The sequence below is a fragment of the Accipiter gentilis genome, chromosome 8 (genome assembly GCF_929443795.1).
Source record: "Accipiter gentilis chromosome 8, bAccGen1.1, whole genome shotgun sequence".
Classification (NCBI taxonomy): Eukaryota; Metazoa; Chordata; class Aves; order Accipitriformes; family Accipitridae; genus Astur; species Astur gentilis.
In genome coordinates this window covers 21051980-21068412 of record NC_064887.1, presented here as the reverse complement: position 1 = coordinate 21068412, position 16433 = coordinate 21051980, and the positions used below count along the sequence as shown (strand labels likewise).

The following is a 16433-nucleotide window of genomic DNA, read 5'->3' as shown; positions in this document are numbered from 1 at the left end:
GAATCATTAAAACTGAAAAGTAATTTTAAAAATAAATGGGTGAAGAAAGCCTTTGTCATCCAAAATGGTATTTTCCACACTCTGGGAAGGGAACATTTTGTGATGTCTTTGTCTTTTGGAAAAAAAGAAAAAAAGGCAATTTTTCCTTTTTTTTCGTGAACTAACCTTTCTGTAATGGATTTGCAGTTACTCGATGTGTCTGAAATAAGTTATCTAATGAGATAAGGTTCAGTCCTGATATGTAATTTCACAAAATCGCAGTATAGCCCCTTATAGCAAAGTTTTCTATTTCCTTGATATACCTTTTGTTCATATTACTTTTAATTATGTTCTATATTTATTTGACCTATTTGAACAGGATCCAGAGCTGGTACGGAACATCTGTCGCTGGGTTAGACAAGCTGTTCAGATTCCTTTCTTTGCCAAGCTGACCCCAAATGTCACTGATATTGTGAATATTGCGATGGCTGCGCAAGAAGGTAACCGACTCCAGTGCACAAGCTGTGCAGATTTACTAATTTGCTGGATGGGGTTAAGATAGGGGAGTTGCTGGAATAATAACAGAAACTAATATGAAAATAGTTTATTTGATGTATTTGGAATAAGCACAGTGATCAAAGGCTTCTTAATTTTGTCCATGTTTCTAGAATATAGATATATTTGATGAGACCTATATTAGACTGTTAACCATAAATCATATATATTTGTGTGTGTGTTTGTCTGCACGCTACTATTTCTATCATATGTATACATTTACCATACCACTGTAAGTTGCCCTATTCCTACATTTAGTAGTGAAAGTGATGTGTGAGAACAGAAATACACCATTTAAAGGTATATTTATTTTTTTTTTCTTTAGAATTTAAAGTACAACATGGCAGGAAATTAAGTTTTCAAGTAGGTGTATTAATCCATCACTTAGGACCATGGTCATCATTTCTCTGTTGCATTGTTCATTTTGTCTTGCTCCTCACAAGCTTGGAGGAGGTGACCCCTGTGCTGGGGCACCTCCAGGTGTTGTACAACCACTGTAGCAGGTTCTGTCCCACACAGCTGAAGGGCAGAGATCTGCCTGTCAGCTCCAGTGTTTCCAACGTGCTGTCTTACAGCCCTTACAGCTCTTTCAACTGATGCAGCCTGCTTTGAAGCTACTGTTAAATTTATCAGCCCAGGATTGGTCTTAAGGACCCTTCTGCATATCCCCTTACAGTTTGTTGTTTTCCATCTTCAGCTGTTTATTTGAATTTCTAGTTATTTCACAGTTTCACAGTTTTTCTGTTCTGTTTTTTCCTCTCTTCTTCTTATACACATGATTTAAAAAAAAGTAACCTTTTCTTTCACAGGTGGCGCAGATGGTGTTACAGCCACCAACACTGTGTCAGGACTGATGGGACTGAAAGCAGACAGCACACCTTGGCCAGCAGTTGGTGGAGGACTGAGGACCACATATGGTGGTGTGTCAGGTAGGTGTTGCCCTTTTTGATGCGTGGTACTTCCTTGGAGGCTTTCAAAACATCAGGAGGTCCTTGTAGTGGGCTAGAATATCATGTCTGCAGTAGCACCGAGTCCTTAAAGCTCACTGCTGGTCAATGTTTCTAATAGTCATGACAGATGGAACAGATTAAGTGTGAAGGCTCTTGGGTTGCCCTTTCCTTAATGGTAAAGTGCTGCATCAGAATACTGTGATAGGGTCACTGGAGAGGGAAGGAAATCTCTTCTCTCATGACCCTCGCTTTTCCTCAAATTTTTCATTCTGTCACAATTGTCAGGCCCCACGTTAGACAGAGGCTAATGAAAGGGCATCGCAGGGGGAAATATCAACAATCCAAATGCAGTGTATGTTTCATAGCCTGAACTCCAGCCTTCCTCCCTCCTTCCCACCGAGTGCACCTCTTCCAAGGCGGTTATTTCCTCCTTTTCCTGCTGTGGTAAAAATGATAGACTGTATTAGGCAAATATATGTGTATTTTGGTAGCCTATTCCGTGAGATATACAAGAATATCTTTTGTAGGCCATATTTCCAAGTCCTGATTCACAGTTTAATTTTAAAACCAGCAGCAAAACTTTTACACTCCAGTTCAGCGCCTGTGCACACTAATGTATTAATCTATTGACCCTGTGCACTCTGTTGCTGTGACAACATGAACTTGGCCCTGCAAAGACAATTCTGTGAGCTTCTTGACTTTACTGGTATGGAGATTAGTCTCCTTGGTGATAGAGGTAGCAGTAAATATACATAACAGAAGTAATAGCATCCTCCTGATTGAGTCAAACACTATTTTATCGGACCCGCCTCCTACCTCACCCCGAAAACGTGATCAGAGGAGACCAGACAGGCAAAAAATGCTTTATTTTATGTGACTGGTGTTATCCTTAGAGAACCATAAGAAACATAGCAAAAGATAACTTTTAAACAAACTTTTAATTCAGACGAGTGTATTCAGTGGAAAATTGCCTTATTACCTTAGATAACTACATGGAATTTGGAATTTTTTAGAGAACGCTGAAAAGTAAGGAAGAGATAACAATCAGAAAAAATCATTATGCCTATTGCATAATGATTATTTCACAGTGACAGTCCAATAAGATGTTATATTTTAATATTATGCAAAATGGGAGGAAGAGAGGAACAAGAAGAGAACAGCTACAGCCCATTTCAATTTTTCTAGCCTGCCATGTTGACAGGAAAAGAATAAAGGAGGTCACAGTGGGTGCTGTGCATTAAAAATTAATAAAAGAACTATTGCAGTAGTATTTTATATAAGTAAAACCATTCACATTTTCTCATTTAAGTTGCAATCTCTGAATATTCCTTCCTACCATAAGTCTGTCTAATAAAATCTATAAAATGGCCGCATTATGAAAAGTGTGTCTCTTATGTCACAAATTTGAAACATGTATGTAGTGTAAATTACAGTGGCACCTGGATGCTCAGCTATAAGGGAGGACGTACCAGCATTTCCATGGTTTATAATTCTGTTATAAGTGGGACCTGAGGAAAAGTTCGTTCTTTATTTTATTTTTATATATATGTGTGTTTATATGTAAGTATATAAATGTATTTTTTTTCCTGAAGTTTTACATGTATCAGAGGAGATAGAGAATGTAATTTTAAGATGCACCATTACCTATGACGCAAATCTGGTTATTTATTTGGAAAAACCACTGGAAGTTCTGTCAATTTATTATGTTTTGAAAGAGCATATTGTTACAGACAATCATATAAAGGTTTCTTGCTGATAATTGGCATTGCTAGGTCCCAATCCCACAACTCATGGTGCAAAAGAAAGCCACAGAGCCAATAAAGTCAATAGGCTCTGCAGCACATTGCAATACTTTCTGCTCAGCGATAAGGATATAGCAGTATACAAATTCATGAAAGCAGGAAAGCAATTTTAAATCAAGAGAGCTAGCATACTTACAAGAAGACAAAAAATGGGAGAGCGTGTTGTCTTGTTAGGGAAAAGGGCAGGGTGGCCATACTTCTGAGGTCTGTTCCTGGCCGTGCCAGGGCTGAGCCGCGTGGCCTGCAGCCAGACACTTGACCTTTCTGTGCTTTATTTCTCCTGTCTGTGAAACGGCAGTAACACCACTTACATGCCTACAGGCTTGTTTGGAAGTGCTCTGTGGTCCTGGCATGGAAGTCGCTTCCTAGTGTAAAGTATTGGTTTTGTATTTTAATGTGCTTAAACTTCTTGTTCTATTTTATTACCTGGTAGAGTCAGTAAGTTTTGGTTGTGTTTTGGAATAAGTCCTCTCTAGAGAGAATTAATTTTTGAAGTGAAAATCAGCGCTATTGTAAAAGCAATGAGTCTGGTCCATTTTCCGTGTGTTTTACCAAAGCACAGCTGGTTTATCCTGTTCTCTAGTGCACAAACCTAGAGCAGATACAGCGTGTAGCCAAGCTGTATCTCGCTTTCTGGATTTTTTCGAGTTGCACAGATTTCAGTTCTTTTCTGGACTAGAAATGATGCTTGCTTGGCAGAGAAGTGCAGTAAGTGCAGCAGGAACCTCTGTCCCACGGGGTGCTGCGCTCATGATGCTGCATGACCGTGGGTGGCCCGGGACTGTGGGTGACCCCCAGCCCCGTGGAGGTTGCAGCGCAGAGTCCCCTCAGTCAGGTGGGCTGGTGAGGTCTGAGACGTACCAAGGCTCAAAGCTGGTGACCCTCAGCCTCACCCAGCTGGTGAGGAATTGCTCGCAATGGAGCGTTTCTGGAGTGCTGGATTAAACTGGATTTTAGATCAGCCTGGGCCTGCTTATCTTTTTTCCCCTTCTCTTTACACATAATTCACAGGAAACTCTCCCGACCTCCAGTAGCATCACCTGTTAGTATAGGGGTTGCTCCATCTAAAAGGGTGCTTCTGCTTCGGAGAGTGAAAAGCAGAAGCTGCTGCTCGTAGGGTCCACCATCAGCAGCAGGGACACATTCCTCCCTTGTCATCACGTGGAGAAATGCATGCTGTTCTCTGCGCTCTGCATTTCCATTCTCTCCCCTGCAAGCTGCAGGAGCCCTGCGCCGCCATGGAGGGCCGCAGCGGGCGAGAGGAGGCAGCCAGCAGAAAGCCGGAGGTAAGCCACTGCAGCTCAAAATGCAAAAGTCAGCACTTCACACCCCGAAGTGAGGCTGCAGGCCCGCTCCTCCCTCTGCTTGCTGAAGGGCTGTGCTCAAAGCTCAGGCCTGGCTCCCGCCCACCCGCCAGCCAGCAGGACCTGAGGGGAGGGAGGCGCTTCGTGGGGCCCCGTGGCAGCTGAGGGGGCTGGCGGCCTGGCAGCGTGGCTGGGGAAGCTCTGCGGCTGGGTGGCAGGGACCAGATCACGCTGCCAGGAAGTCGTTCTCTTAAAGGACGGCTGTTCTTCAATGTTTTATAAATTCGCAATGTCCACAAGTTTCTTTATACGGTGCGGGATGCCTTCTCTGGGTGAGTGCAGACTCGCTCCTCGGAGTGTGATAAAGGTTTCCATCAAAGAGAAATTAATGAAAGTATGTTAATGCCCTGGCCTAGCTGCAGCCTGATATTTTGACTTGCAGTCCTCCCTGCCCTCCACTGTCCAAAAACATGCTTCTACATGGCCATGTACTGAAGAAATGTTTTCCATATATGACTTCCCCTTGGCCTCCTCTTCCCTCCTCTTCTCGTCTGCCTCATGCAGAAGTAGCTATATGCAGAAGGATTGTCACTCGTTTTACCTGAAAAGAGAGAACTTGTAGAGGGAGTTTCTTTTTAATTCCTTTTAAATTACTAAATGACAGGTAGTTTCCTATGGTTTGTCTAACATACATAAAATAATAATTAAAAAAGCTTACTAACATCTTGATAGATCCTGAGATGTTTTGAGAACAGACTTATGTCTCTGGTTTTTAAAACTTTTTTTTTTAAAATCTTTCAAAGAAGGAGAGACTTAGTGAGATCACTTTAAAACCCCTGTTTAGCTTTGAGTTGTCACAGTTAGTGTTTTCCTCCCACCCTGTGCTTGGGCAGTGACTTTCCTGTTTTGATCTACCTTGATCAGCTGAAAATTGCTAAGCTGTAAGAGGCATCACTGTTTCCTCCTTCCTACCCTCCTGTTTGTTGGGTGGTTTTGTCAGGGAAGGATCCCAGTATCCCAGGTGGATGTTTGACCACTAGACTGTAGGATTAGTCTCTCTCTTTTCTCTACTTCCCTGTAAATATTGAATTATTAATACAAAGTGAAACAGCTCTCACAGGATACACACTCATGCTAGCACAGTCTGCTGACCTGCGCACAAGCCTGACTTGGGAGAGGCAGCTTTAAATCCCAGGTGTGAGCCCAGTTCCCATCCGGGTCCCCAGGATTCCAAGTTTACCCTCCGACTATTGAGCATTGTAAAACCTCTCTGGTTTTTCTTCACCTTCTACCTCTATCCTGGTGCCAAAAAATATTTGCAGGAAAAATTTCACTTTAATTTTGACAAATTTTTGTTTTCTAAAGAAAATTAATTTCTAATTGGTACCATGGAGCCTCAGCTGACCCCAAGGGCTGTGGTAGCCCTACAGATTTCTGTGGCCCCATTACATGAGAGGACATTGTGCTTAGAGGATCCCAGTCTTCATCCATTTTTTATAAGTTTCCAGGAACTGCCTATTACTCAAAAAGTCGAAATGTCCTAATGAAGCCTCCAAAATATGATTAAGGAAATAAGCCCTTACGGTGAAAGAAAAACACTAAAATTAAGGTATGGCTTCCCAAACTGTATAACTATCATATGTGTTTGCAGGATTAGACATGTACTTTGATTTCCATTAAGGAGCTTTTAGAATTGATCCAGCAGTATTTTGGGTTTGAGAATATAGAATACATGTGATTTTAACCACGAGTTCTTCCCATAAACGTGTAATGCAGAGTATTTGTTTCTTAAAGAGAAGCTAATGCTGGTTTTTATCCTCACAAAAGATAATGACCTCTGGCTCTGAAAGAGATGTTTTAGTCTGCGTACATATAAATTATTTCAAAAATGTGTATTTTATAGATACTAGAATAAGATCCCAGGTTTCCCAGAGAAATATTAATATACTGTCAGCAGCTACATGCTTCCCTAAGATTTGTTCCCTTTAAATGTATTTTAAAATTAAAAAAAACTAAAGTGTTTCCATGAGCTTTCATAGTGTGCTTCCATATTCCAGATGTGTTTTATAAAAAACACCACATTGCAGCACAATAGGATATCTATTGCAGGCAAAATAGAGCAGAGCTTCTGTTTGAATTTCCATGTTTTTTTGTTCTTTGTCATCTGTTTGTTTCTTTGTTTTTGTCTGGAAGCCAGATCCTTAGGGGATAAATTTATAAAAACATACACTGGACTTTGCAAAAAACTTAGGTTAAAAGCAAATCTCTCTATGGTGCACTTGCTATGTATCCTTTTAATGCTTTGTTGCAAAAATATTGCAGTATTTTACAGTAGTATTTCAAACACCTCATGTGTACATGCTCTTATTGCTTTGTCCAGTTATTACATTCTGTAGTATTTTGGCATTTTTTGCACAAATATATTGCACAGCATGTTTCAGTACATATGTTTCTATGTTTTCCAGAACAAGAGAGATTCAGAAAGTTGTATGTTATAACTTCATAGCTGACCACATGGGATGTCAGAATATATCTAGATAGCAGATTCAGTCATTAAATGTGGGAACGTATAATTGTTGGAAATCAGCAGAGGCCATTAATTTTAGTTACTTCTGAAGTAAGTTAGTGGAGCTGTCTGTTTTTACAAAAAAACCCTGTCAGACAGCAATTGTGACCTTTAAGGAAATGCTTTGCAGGTGTTATTTCATTAAATGAAAATGTATACATTATATGAATAATTGACATTATTAATAGGGGCATATATTCTAATCTGAAATGTATGAATTATATTGAAAGAGGAAAAGTGGAAGTTATAATAATAAGGGCTGCCTTTTAATTTTAAATTTATGACACATCATTAAAAGAAAAGTGGGAAAAAACCAAGAGCATTCACTTTCCTAAACACAGTTCTCAGTGACTGTGCAGTGAGGATTTTGGTCAATAGAAATGAATGAAAAGCTGCCCATCGCTGGAAACAAACCAAAATGTATGTATGCATAGGCACTTCTGTTTAATATAAATATTTACCAAGAGTTAAAGACTATTTACCTTAACATATATTTATAAAACAGTGTGGATAGGAGTAAAAAACAAATATATGCTGTTGTACAATTTTAATTTCGTTTTATTATTTCTGTTAAATGTAGCTCAGCCATTAAAAGCCCTTATTTGCATATATTATGTCAGGATTCACAAAGAGTCCTCTGTTTTCCATCATGTCCTTGCAGCAGTCTGATTTCTCTTAGTGTTCTGCCATCACTGGTCTGTGCAGGAGAGATCAGAGCCCTAATAATAGATTTTTGACAGGGAGCTCGCCTGCTACCTGCCCTACACAAATCCTCACTGTTCATGTTTGCTTCATGGCAACAAAGCAGACAGAAGGAAAATGCCAAGTGCTGAGTTTGAGGTACAGCCCTGCCATAGCTTGACATTTCAGCAGAATAGCAGTTTATGAGATGCATAATTTTTCATCTGGGACTCAGCTGCCATTTTCATAGAAGCTTGCAGCTCATCGACTGACTGAAGTAGAGCAAAGGTTTACAGCATAGATCAAGGTCTACATCCTTCCCATAGCTATTTAAAAATAAGTATTATTCTCCAGATAAGGTCGGAGAACTAAGCATATTTTTTCCACTTCTAATATTGTTTAGCCAATTTCTTTTCCACAAAGAAAACGCTTTACACTTCTAGCACAGGTGCCATTTGTAGTTGATTAAAAATGATCACAATTGATTTCATTCACCAAAAAAGATTAAACGAGTCCTGGAAAAAGAATGAAGCATGAGTCTTTACACACAGCATTTGAACAAAGCTGTGTTTTCTCCTCTTACTTTGAAAAAAACTCATTCTAAGCTTGAAATGAATGAGAAGTCTTTACTCTTGAAGTGCAATTGGTTTGTGTTTTATTATTGTTATAGATTGAATTTAAATTTTCACATTCATGCACATGTACTTGGGAAACAAACGCAGTGTAGGTACATGTAAGTGAGTGTTTAATTTAGAATTACACATCTCTGTGAGCGTCAGTAACAGTTCACCATGTCACAGCCTCATATAGAACAATGGTACAGTACATTGGATTAATTAAAGAAGCCTTGCAGAGAACTGAATTCTCAGTATGTCAAGATTTCAATTTTATGTTAAATATTTTCTAAAGGCCAGACCCTTAAATCTCAGGGGCTGTACCAAGCAGTGAGCTGTGAATTTAACCATAGGCTAACTGCTAATGATAAGGAAAAGAGTCCAAGTTGAGGCAGCTGTAATACAGTCATTGGATTAGGCTATCAATCACACGGTTCCCTGAGGAACAGGCAAAGACGACAAAACAGTGAAAAGGGAAATTAGGAAGGGAGGGCATGACTAGAATGAGATTCTTCACCAAATGTATCTGTTAGTTGGCTGAATCCCCCAAGCATCAGACAGAAATGTCCAACATTGCTCTCAGACTAAAAGCCAAGTATTTGTTCCAAACTCCTAGAAAACCATAAAATCGTCGTTAACTGTTGCTGGTCTGTACAGGGTTTTAGAAATGCAATCGGCTATATTCTCCTGTTTTACTAGCCTGTAATTAGATCAATCTCTAAACTACTGTTGTTGAACACTCTGGATTTACTGTTTACATCAAAGCTCATATAGAATATGTCTGCTTGAAATAATTCATTTCCCAGATGAGTGGGGGTTTTTAATAAACAGATAACTGTTAAGCTATCAAGTCTTACTGATGGCTACCAAAGGCAAAAGTCAGAAGGTGATTCAGATAAAATCATAAATTCTACTCAGACATAATATAGTAAAAATACAAGAGGATAACTGTGGCCAACTTGCCCAAGCATGGGTGAAAGAAGGTGCAGTTTTAATCTGGGTGCAGGTAGATAACATGGGAAATCAGTTCACATAATGGTATGGACTAACATGATTAAGTAAAGAGTGCTCTTCTAGTTAGCAGCTTGGAGACATAAGCTGATTAACAAAGAATGGAAATGAATAGAAAAAAGAGATGTCAAAGCATTTTAAAGCAGGCTGGTGGAGCAGAAGCTGGTGTTTAAGCCCAATTACAGTCATGGGTAGAGGTGAATGTACCATATGCAAACTATGACGTGATGAGGAGGTGTAAGTCAGTCAGGAAGAGAACATTTCTCCTTCCGATAATATCAGCAAGATTGAACCCACTGGTGTTGTCCTTGTCAGCACAAGTTGATTGTCTTTCCATGTCTGTCAAGTCTAGGGGAGAAGGTGTCTCTTTCTCCTATGATCACCTCTTCCAATTTTAAGCAAATACTCAGAATATTTTTGTGTCATGTCTTTTGGAGATTATCATGTTGAAAACCGATGTATTTCTATCATAAAAAACTTACTACAATTCATTTTGGAGGTCATTTAAATATAACTGCTTGAAGTATCTTATGAATTATTTATCTGGAAAGTACTTGGCATTTAAGTACTTTTCAGTTTATTCTAACACAGGAATTAAAATACTATCAAAAATTTCAAATCGACATTAATTAAAATAATAAAAATTGAGAAAAGCTCTGGTGAAGTCTACTGCTAGGTTTGTTTTCCATTAAGTCTCAGCAGTTCTCTCAATCTGATCTTGCTCACCTTTCTCCTCAGATAATCACAATGAAGTCAAAATGTCTTTTGACTTCCAAGTGCAGCTTGAACGAGGACTAGAGGCTGTGGTGGCATGCAGTATAATTCTCCAGTCTTTCATACAATTGAAAGGCTACTAGTCACTACAAAAGTGTGTCTAAACTGTGAGAGCTGCGTGCTTTATGATATTCTAGCGGCTGCTCCGTGACCAGTTAGAAGGGTCACTCTGGCTTGCCAACTGGTCTCCAGCAATCACGCAAGTTAGAGTTGGGCCTAGCTTTCTGCTCTCAGTGTTGCAGGCAATGCACAAGTACATTTTATATAGAAGCAGTAATTCTAAGTGGTTAAGCATGTGGTCATAGGCTGGAGGTCAAAGAAGATAATTTCAGGTGGTAGTGTTCAAGTTGGCCTGGAGGTCTGCAAATCTGTGTTGCAGTGTACATGTGTGATGGATTCAAACTTGAATACAGGTTATGAGAGTTTAGGGAGCTTCCATATAGGACGCAGAGGAAAGACCTGACAAAAGAAGCAGGGTCCAAATTCATGTGAATACATGTCAGTGTTACAAGCTCCCTGCTGTTGATCGTGCCCACAATTATATCTTCTGCTGACTTTGTTATTCTGTATCCAAAGCAACAGCATGGTTTGTGATACAGGTGGTACTTGAGAATGATCAATGAGGCAACCATCTTCTGTGAAAAATATAAACTGTACCTGTCACAGAGCAGAAGTTCTAATTGTAATTCCCCCCAAACCCCAAGAATCTGGCAGAGTTTGTAAACAATTCTGATTAACAATTGTATCAGCAGAAGTTAAAATCCCTGAGTACTGACCTGGTATGTCTTAAGCATGTTCATTTTTTTCCGTATCTTACTTTGCATATTGATTTGATCTAGTCACCATGTGGCATATACTGGTTGTAGAGCCCATCTGTATTCAGTGGAAGACATATTCTCATCTTACCTGAACAGTAAACACGTTTTTACATTCATGGAAAAAAAAAAAAAAAAGGCAATACATTTAACATCAAAATATGAGCTAACAAATAAATAGAAAAATGTCTTCTTACTTAACATTTGTTAGCATGGAGCTTCCTCCTGTTCTCCCTTCTCCCTGTGGGACAGCTGTGCTTGCAGGATAGGCCAACTGACTACTGTCTTCCACTGTCAGTCTGGGGATACTACCACTGCTGACAATACACCCCAACTTCTGTACTGCGTGCTAGCTCCTCCACCTGCTTCAGTAGCCTCAGTAGCCTCAATGGCTTGGGCATCTCTGTGAGGATGTTGGGCCTCCCATCATTCTTGGTACCTACAAAACACTGGATCAATGTGTTTTGGAAATGGGTCAGGAAGTGGCTTGAAGAGAAGGTTACATGAAACTGTGCTTGCTGACGTTAATCTAGTTGCAGGATATTTGGACAATCAGATACAGGGGTTTAGGAAAAAAGGATATAATCCTTGGGACAACTTTTAACCCAGGGCTTTGCTTTACATCCAGCAGCACTAAAAGGACATACTTACGCATTTATTGCTGCTGTCCTGCTTCCATATAGGAGTAGCCTTTGAAAATTTTACCACTGGTTAGCTATGATTTATGATGAACTCATCATCATAGTGAACACATCTTTATTCACCTAAATCCCACTAACATTCTGTATTTTTTAGTATCCTACTTGAATGATGAATAAATCCTAATGCCAGCTTCATACATAAAATACAGAACACAAAATATAGCAGATTTGTTTAACTGGGTAGATCCTGGGTTTGTATTTCACTGGGCATCACATCATCTCTGATGAGTTATTGCCAGAAGCATTTATAAAAGTATTTCACAACCTCAGAAGAATTTTTTTTACCTTTCAAAAGAATGCAAGTAATATATAGCAGTCAGCTAAGGGATCTGCATTTTAATGTGCCTTTTCATGCAAGCACACCATTGTATAGAATGATCTATACAGATATCCTGCCCACACACAGGATATACAAACATATCCTACAAAATCTTTTAGGAAACCTGCTGTCATAATTTGGTTTTCCAGTTTATGATCGATTTGCAGTTTCGACATTGCCAGATAATTGCAAATGTCTTCCCTATTAAGATGCACTGTATAACCGTCTTTACTAAATCCTGTTTAAATCCCCAAAGACACTCATAGTCAGGGATTGAGCCACCATTATTTGGGTTAAGTGAGAGCCAAGTGAGAACCATTGAGCAGTGTCCCACTGTTTCAGAATGAGAAATCTATTGCGCAGCCGTGGCAGATATAGAGAGAGGGTGTTTTTAATGACATGAGATCTATCCATAAAATGTGTGGTACCACACATGACTCAGCACTGAGGCAAGGCTGATGCTGTGAAGAACTTTGTTACAGGAAGCTCAAAATGAGAAGAAAACTGTGGGGTTTTTTTGCAAGCAGGCATGCCAATGAAGACATGGTTAACTGTGTTATGGTTGTGTCTGGCCATTTATATACATTTCATGGCCCTATTGAGTGACCTATTGGTTTTTAAAAGAATGTATGATTACTCCAGTCCACATTTTGGCTGGGCTGAGCTTATCTTACTCCCTGTCAGTTATTGCTGTGCTTACACTGTTAATGCTGTGTCAGCTGCCTGCCTATTGAATACACAAGCTTTGACGGTATTTTCACCGATCTTTGGATATATGCCCAGTCAAGAGCTGCTTAGATTTTAATAAGGAGTACTGAGAGAAATCTTCTCATTCTAGGCCCTGATAAATTCTGTGCATTAGGAGCACTTGCAGAAAAGGTATTGCCGGACAAGGCTTTTAAGAATCGGTTGCTTTTTCTTATAAATCGAGCAGCTTCTTCAGAACTTATCAAAGGCAGGATTTGACGAATTCAGACCACCAAGGAGGATTGGGTGGCAACTTATTTTCCCTAAGAAAGATTTTGAAAAAGCCTGCTTCGTGGTACAATCTGGTTTATTGAAATAGTGAAGAGATTGCTTGCATCTTTGTTGTTCATAAAAATGCATTAGAGGATCAGCCCTTGGCAGGTATCCATAGAGGAGGTAGACCCTCCCAGAGGCAGGGAAGTCATCCCAAGTCTTGCTTCATCTTGTTGAGGGGAATTTTAGGAAGGAGTTCTGTTCTGCATGGGGCTGGCACACAGATTTCCTTCCAATGTCTTTATTTTTCTTTTCTTTCAGGCTCGCTATTTTACAGCTCTGAGAACATCCCCAGCTTACTGTTAAAGGCAGATAGTGTGGGGTGGTAAAAGGGTCTTCAAAAATAAAAGAAAATTGTGACTCTTACAATCTCTTTTCCAAACTTGGGCTTCTTCCAAGGCTCTTTCCAATGTCCTTTGCTGTTTCCCTCTGTTTCCCGTAAATAAGATTCACTGAGCCAAAGGTTTGCTGGGCAGAGAAGGCAGGCAGTAGTGGTACTCTCTTCTTCTTATGCTACCTGCATTGCTTTCATGAGCTGCCATTACTACCAGGACACCTCTGTGTCTGAGAGCCCTTCCAGACTGTCCCCAAGGAGGCCAGGGACTTGCTAAAATACAGCTACTGATATGCACTCACTGTCAGGGATCTCACAGGCAGCTGTGAGCTGATGTGCTAACCAAGTACGGCTAACGGTTATCCCGCTGAACTTCAGGCACTTCACGAGGAGACTTAAGCTTCTACCTCATCACTGTAAGGAGATGGGCATTCTCAGAGGTGGGTTCTGTTCTAGCTCCATTGACTGCATCAGAAATTTGAGATTAGTATATTCCTAATCTAGGTACCGCTGTCAAATGCCTAAGATACTGTGTTCCTGCATTTTGTAATGAAATTCTGGTGGTTAGGCAAGTAAATAATTCAGTTTTTTGCTGGTGCAGGTTAGACTTCTTTTTTTGAAAACACAGATGTATCTTATTTTAGCCCAGTCTGTTTTCTAATCTGATATCACAGAAGAAAGTGATATTTGTATGCTTGACATTAAAATATCTTCCAATCAGTTAATGTAAAGCATCTGGTGTTTTTCTGTATTTTAATAAGCCCTAATAACAGCATTGCAATCCCTTAATGCTGTTTCTTATATTCTTGTTACAGTAGGTATATGACACACATCTTCTGGTTTAAAAAGCTCAAAACAAATTTCAGCAATTTAATCTCAGTGTTAGAAAAAGGATCACAGCAGCTGCTATAGTATTTTGTATTTAAGCTAGTTTTTGTAAAGACTCATGACATGCTCCCTGGGACCTAAATATTGACGAGCATGCTCTGGCAAGCAAGATCAAGCTTGGTGAGTTAACACAGCTCAAGTCTCTGCAGTGACACTGTAACCCAAGTCTGAAAACTTATTATCCTACACAATTTTGGCTTTATAGGTGATACTGTCCACTTGAATTAGGGATTTCTACTTTAATTTTAATACTTTAACTGTGGATTAATATTTCATTTAGGACTACAATACATGCAAGGTTGCTTGTACATCTGTGTTTGATGACATCTTCAGTAATGTATTGTGTATAGAATCACAAATGACAGCATAAAACCTTCATGACTTCAAACCTTCGATATCTTTTATACTGTAGAACACACCGTGTCCTAAGACTGTGAGTCTGTGAAAGCTGTTGGTTGAAAGTGAAGCTTGGACATGTATTAATTATGGGATATAATTTAGGAGATTAATTTTTATTTGTGTTCTGTAAGTAAAAAGAAAAATCCACTTTTTTTTTTAATTGTAAGTGCACCATGTTTATAATGCTTGTAGTTTACTTTTTGAATTTCTGAATAAAGAACTTAAGCCTATTTGGGCTTCTAGTGAATTTGGCATATACACTAAATTGATTACCAGATGCATTGTGCAACATATGGCATTGTACAGTCTTTGTGTGCTTCATAGTATTTTCTTAAATTACCAGCATTTGTTTTGATTCCAAAAATGCACTTGTCTCAGCTCTCTAGCACTTTGGACTTAAATGCTGGCTTTTCAGTGCTGAACAGATGTGTTAGAGTTTCACATGGAACACTTATGCTTTTGTGAGTCTTCCTCTTTGAGTGTTCCATACACAGTATTATGTCAGCGATAGCTCATGCAAATGGGATCTCTTCATTTTCATATGTACATTGATAGCTTAAAATAACCTCCAGAATTCCTAATAATTCTGCATGACCAGGAAGAACAATGAGGCAACCCAGTTTTGCCCAAAGATACTGCCCCCAGAGTGAATCAAGTGTTTCAGATATGTTTTATTTTAGATTAGAGAAGAATAGGAGGGAAGAACGTAATTCCTTTATGGGTGGCAGCAACAGTCAACAGCAGTCCTGTAGAGTTCTGTGAACAGCCATATTCCCATGCTTGAGGCTGTGGCTCGAATGGGCATAAAAATTCATCCTTGAATATGCACAGAATAAGGTGCTCAGGACATTAGTATGTAATTTACTTCTAAGACGAGACTGCCTGAGTTGATTTACAAAGCATACTTCTAAAAACGTATCCTTTAAATTACCAGCAGTTTTAGAGAAAAGGGCAATATGACATCCTGGAACAAGGGATGAGGGATTTGTGACCTGGAGGGCTGACTGCTGTGTCTTCTGCTCAGGTGGAATTGCTCTTTTCACACACAGATTTCCAGGCCTCTCTTTGCACCCTTTCTCTTCTGTGAGACAAAAATATTATACCTTTGTATAGCATTTGCATATCCTCTCCTAGAAGGCTTTGCATAAGTGCCAAATATTGCTGGTATGTGTTTAGCAGCAGCAGCATGTGTTCTGATCAGTGTTTTAAAATCAACAAACACTTTGTGGGCCCCTGGCTTTCAGTTTGTTGGCCTTTACTTTGATCACTGAAGACCAGTGAATGCAGTCTAGGAATTGTGTTGCTACTAGTTTTCTTCAGTGGAAGCCAAGGCAATGAGTAAGTACATAAGTTAAGTCCCTTACCCTCTGAGCTGCCCTCATTGGATAACAATTAAAATCATCTGACAGAACAATGCACTAACTTCCCTCGCATCCCCTTATGTTGCTCTGAATACATCAAACAAATGAGTATTTAGCCCTATTAATGCTGTTATGATACAGGTGCATAATTTCATCTTGCAATCAGCATTGAGTTCTGTGGCTGGTCACAAGCAGGACTGATGTAACCATGTTTTAATTACCAACCCTTGATAATATATCCAGAGCTAGTAAAGGCCTCCACAAATAAGGCTTGTGCTTCCTTTATACCACAAATAGTTTACACAGCATGGACATGCTATTATTTTGCTTTTCATTAAGGCATTAACTCTTCAGCTTGCT

General features: G+C 39.5%; 1 protein-coding gene across 2 annotated transcripts in view; it reads left to right on the top strand.

Annotated features, from left to right (window-relative positions):
* Nucleotides 1-16433, top strand: part of DPYD (dihydropyrimidine dehydrogenase) — a 374453-nt gene that overhangs the window by 277191 nt on the left and 80829 nt on the right. For both annotated transcript variants that reach the window (XM_049808457.1, XM_049808458.1), the window contains 2 exons: nt 359-479; nt 1344-1463. In XM_049808457.1, the coding sequence (XP_049664414.1) occupies nt 359-479; nt 1344-1463 (241 nt within the window). The remainder of the gene's footprint in view (nt 1-358; nt 480-1343; nt 1464-16433) is intronic.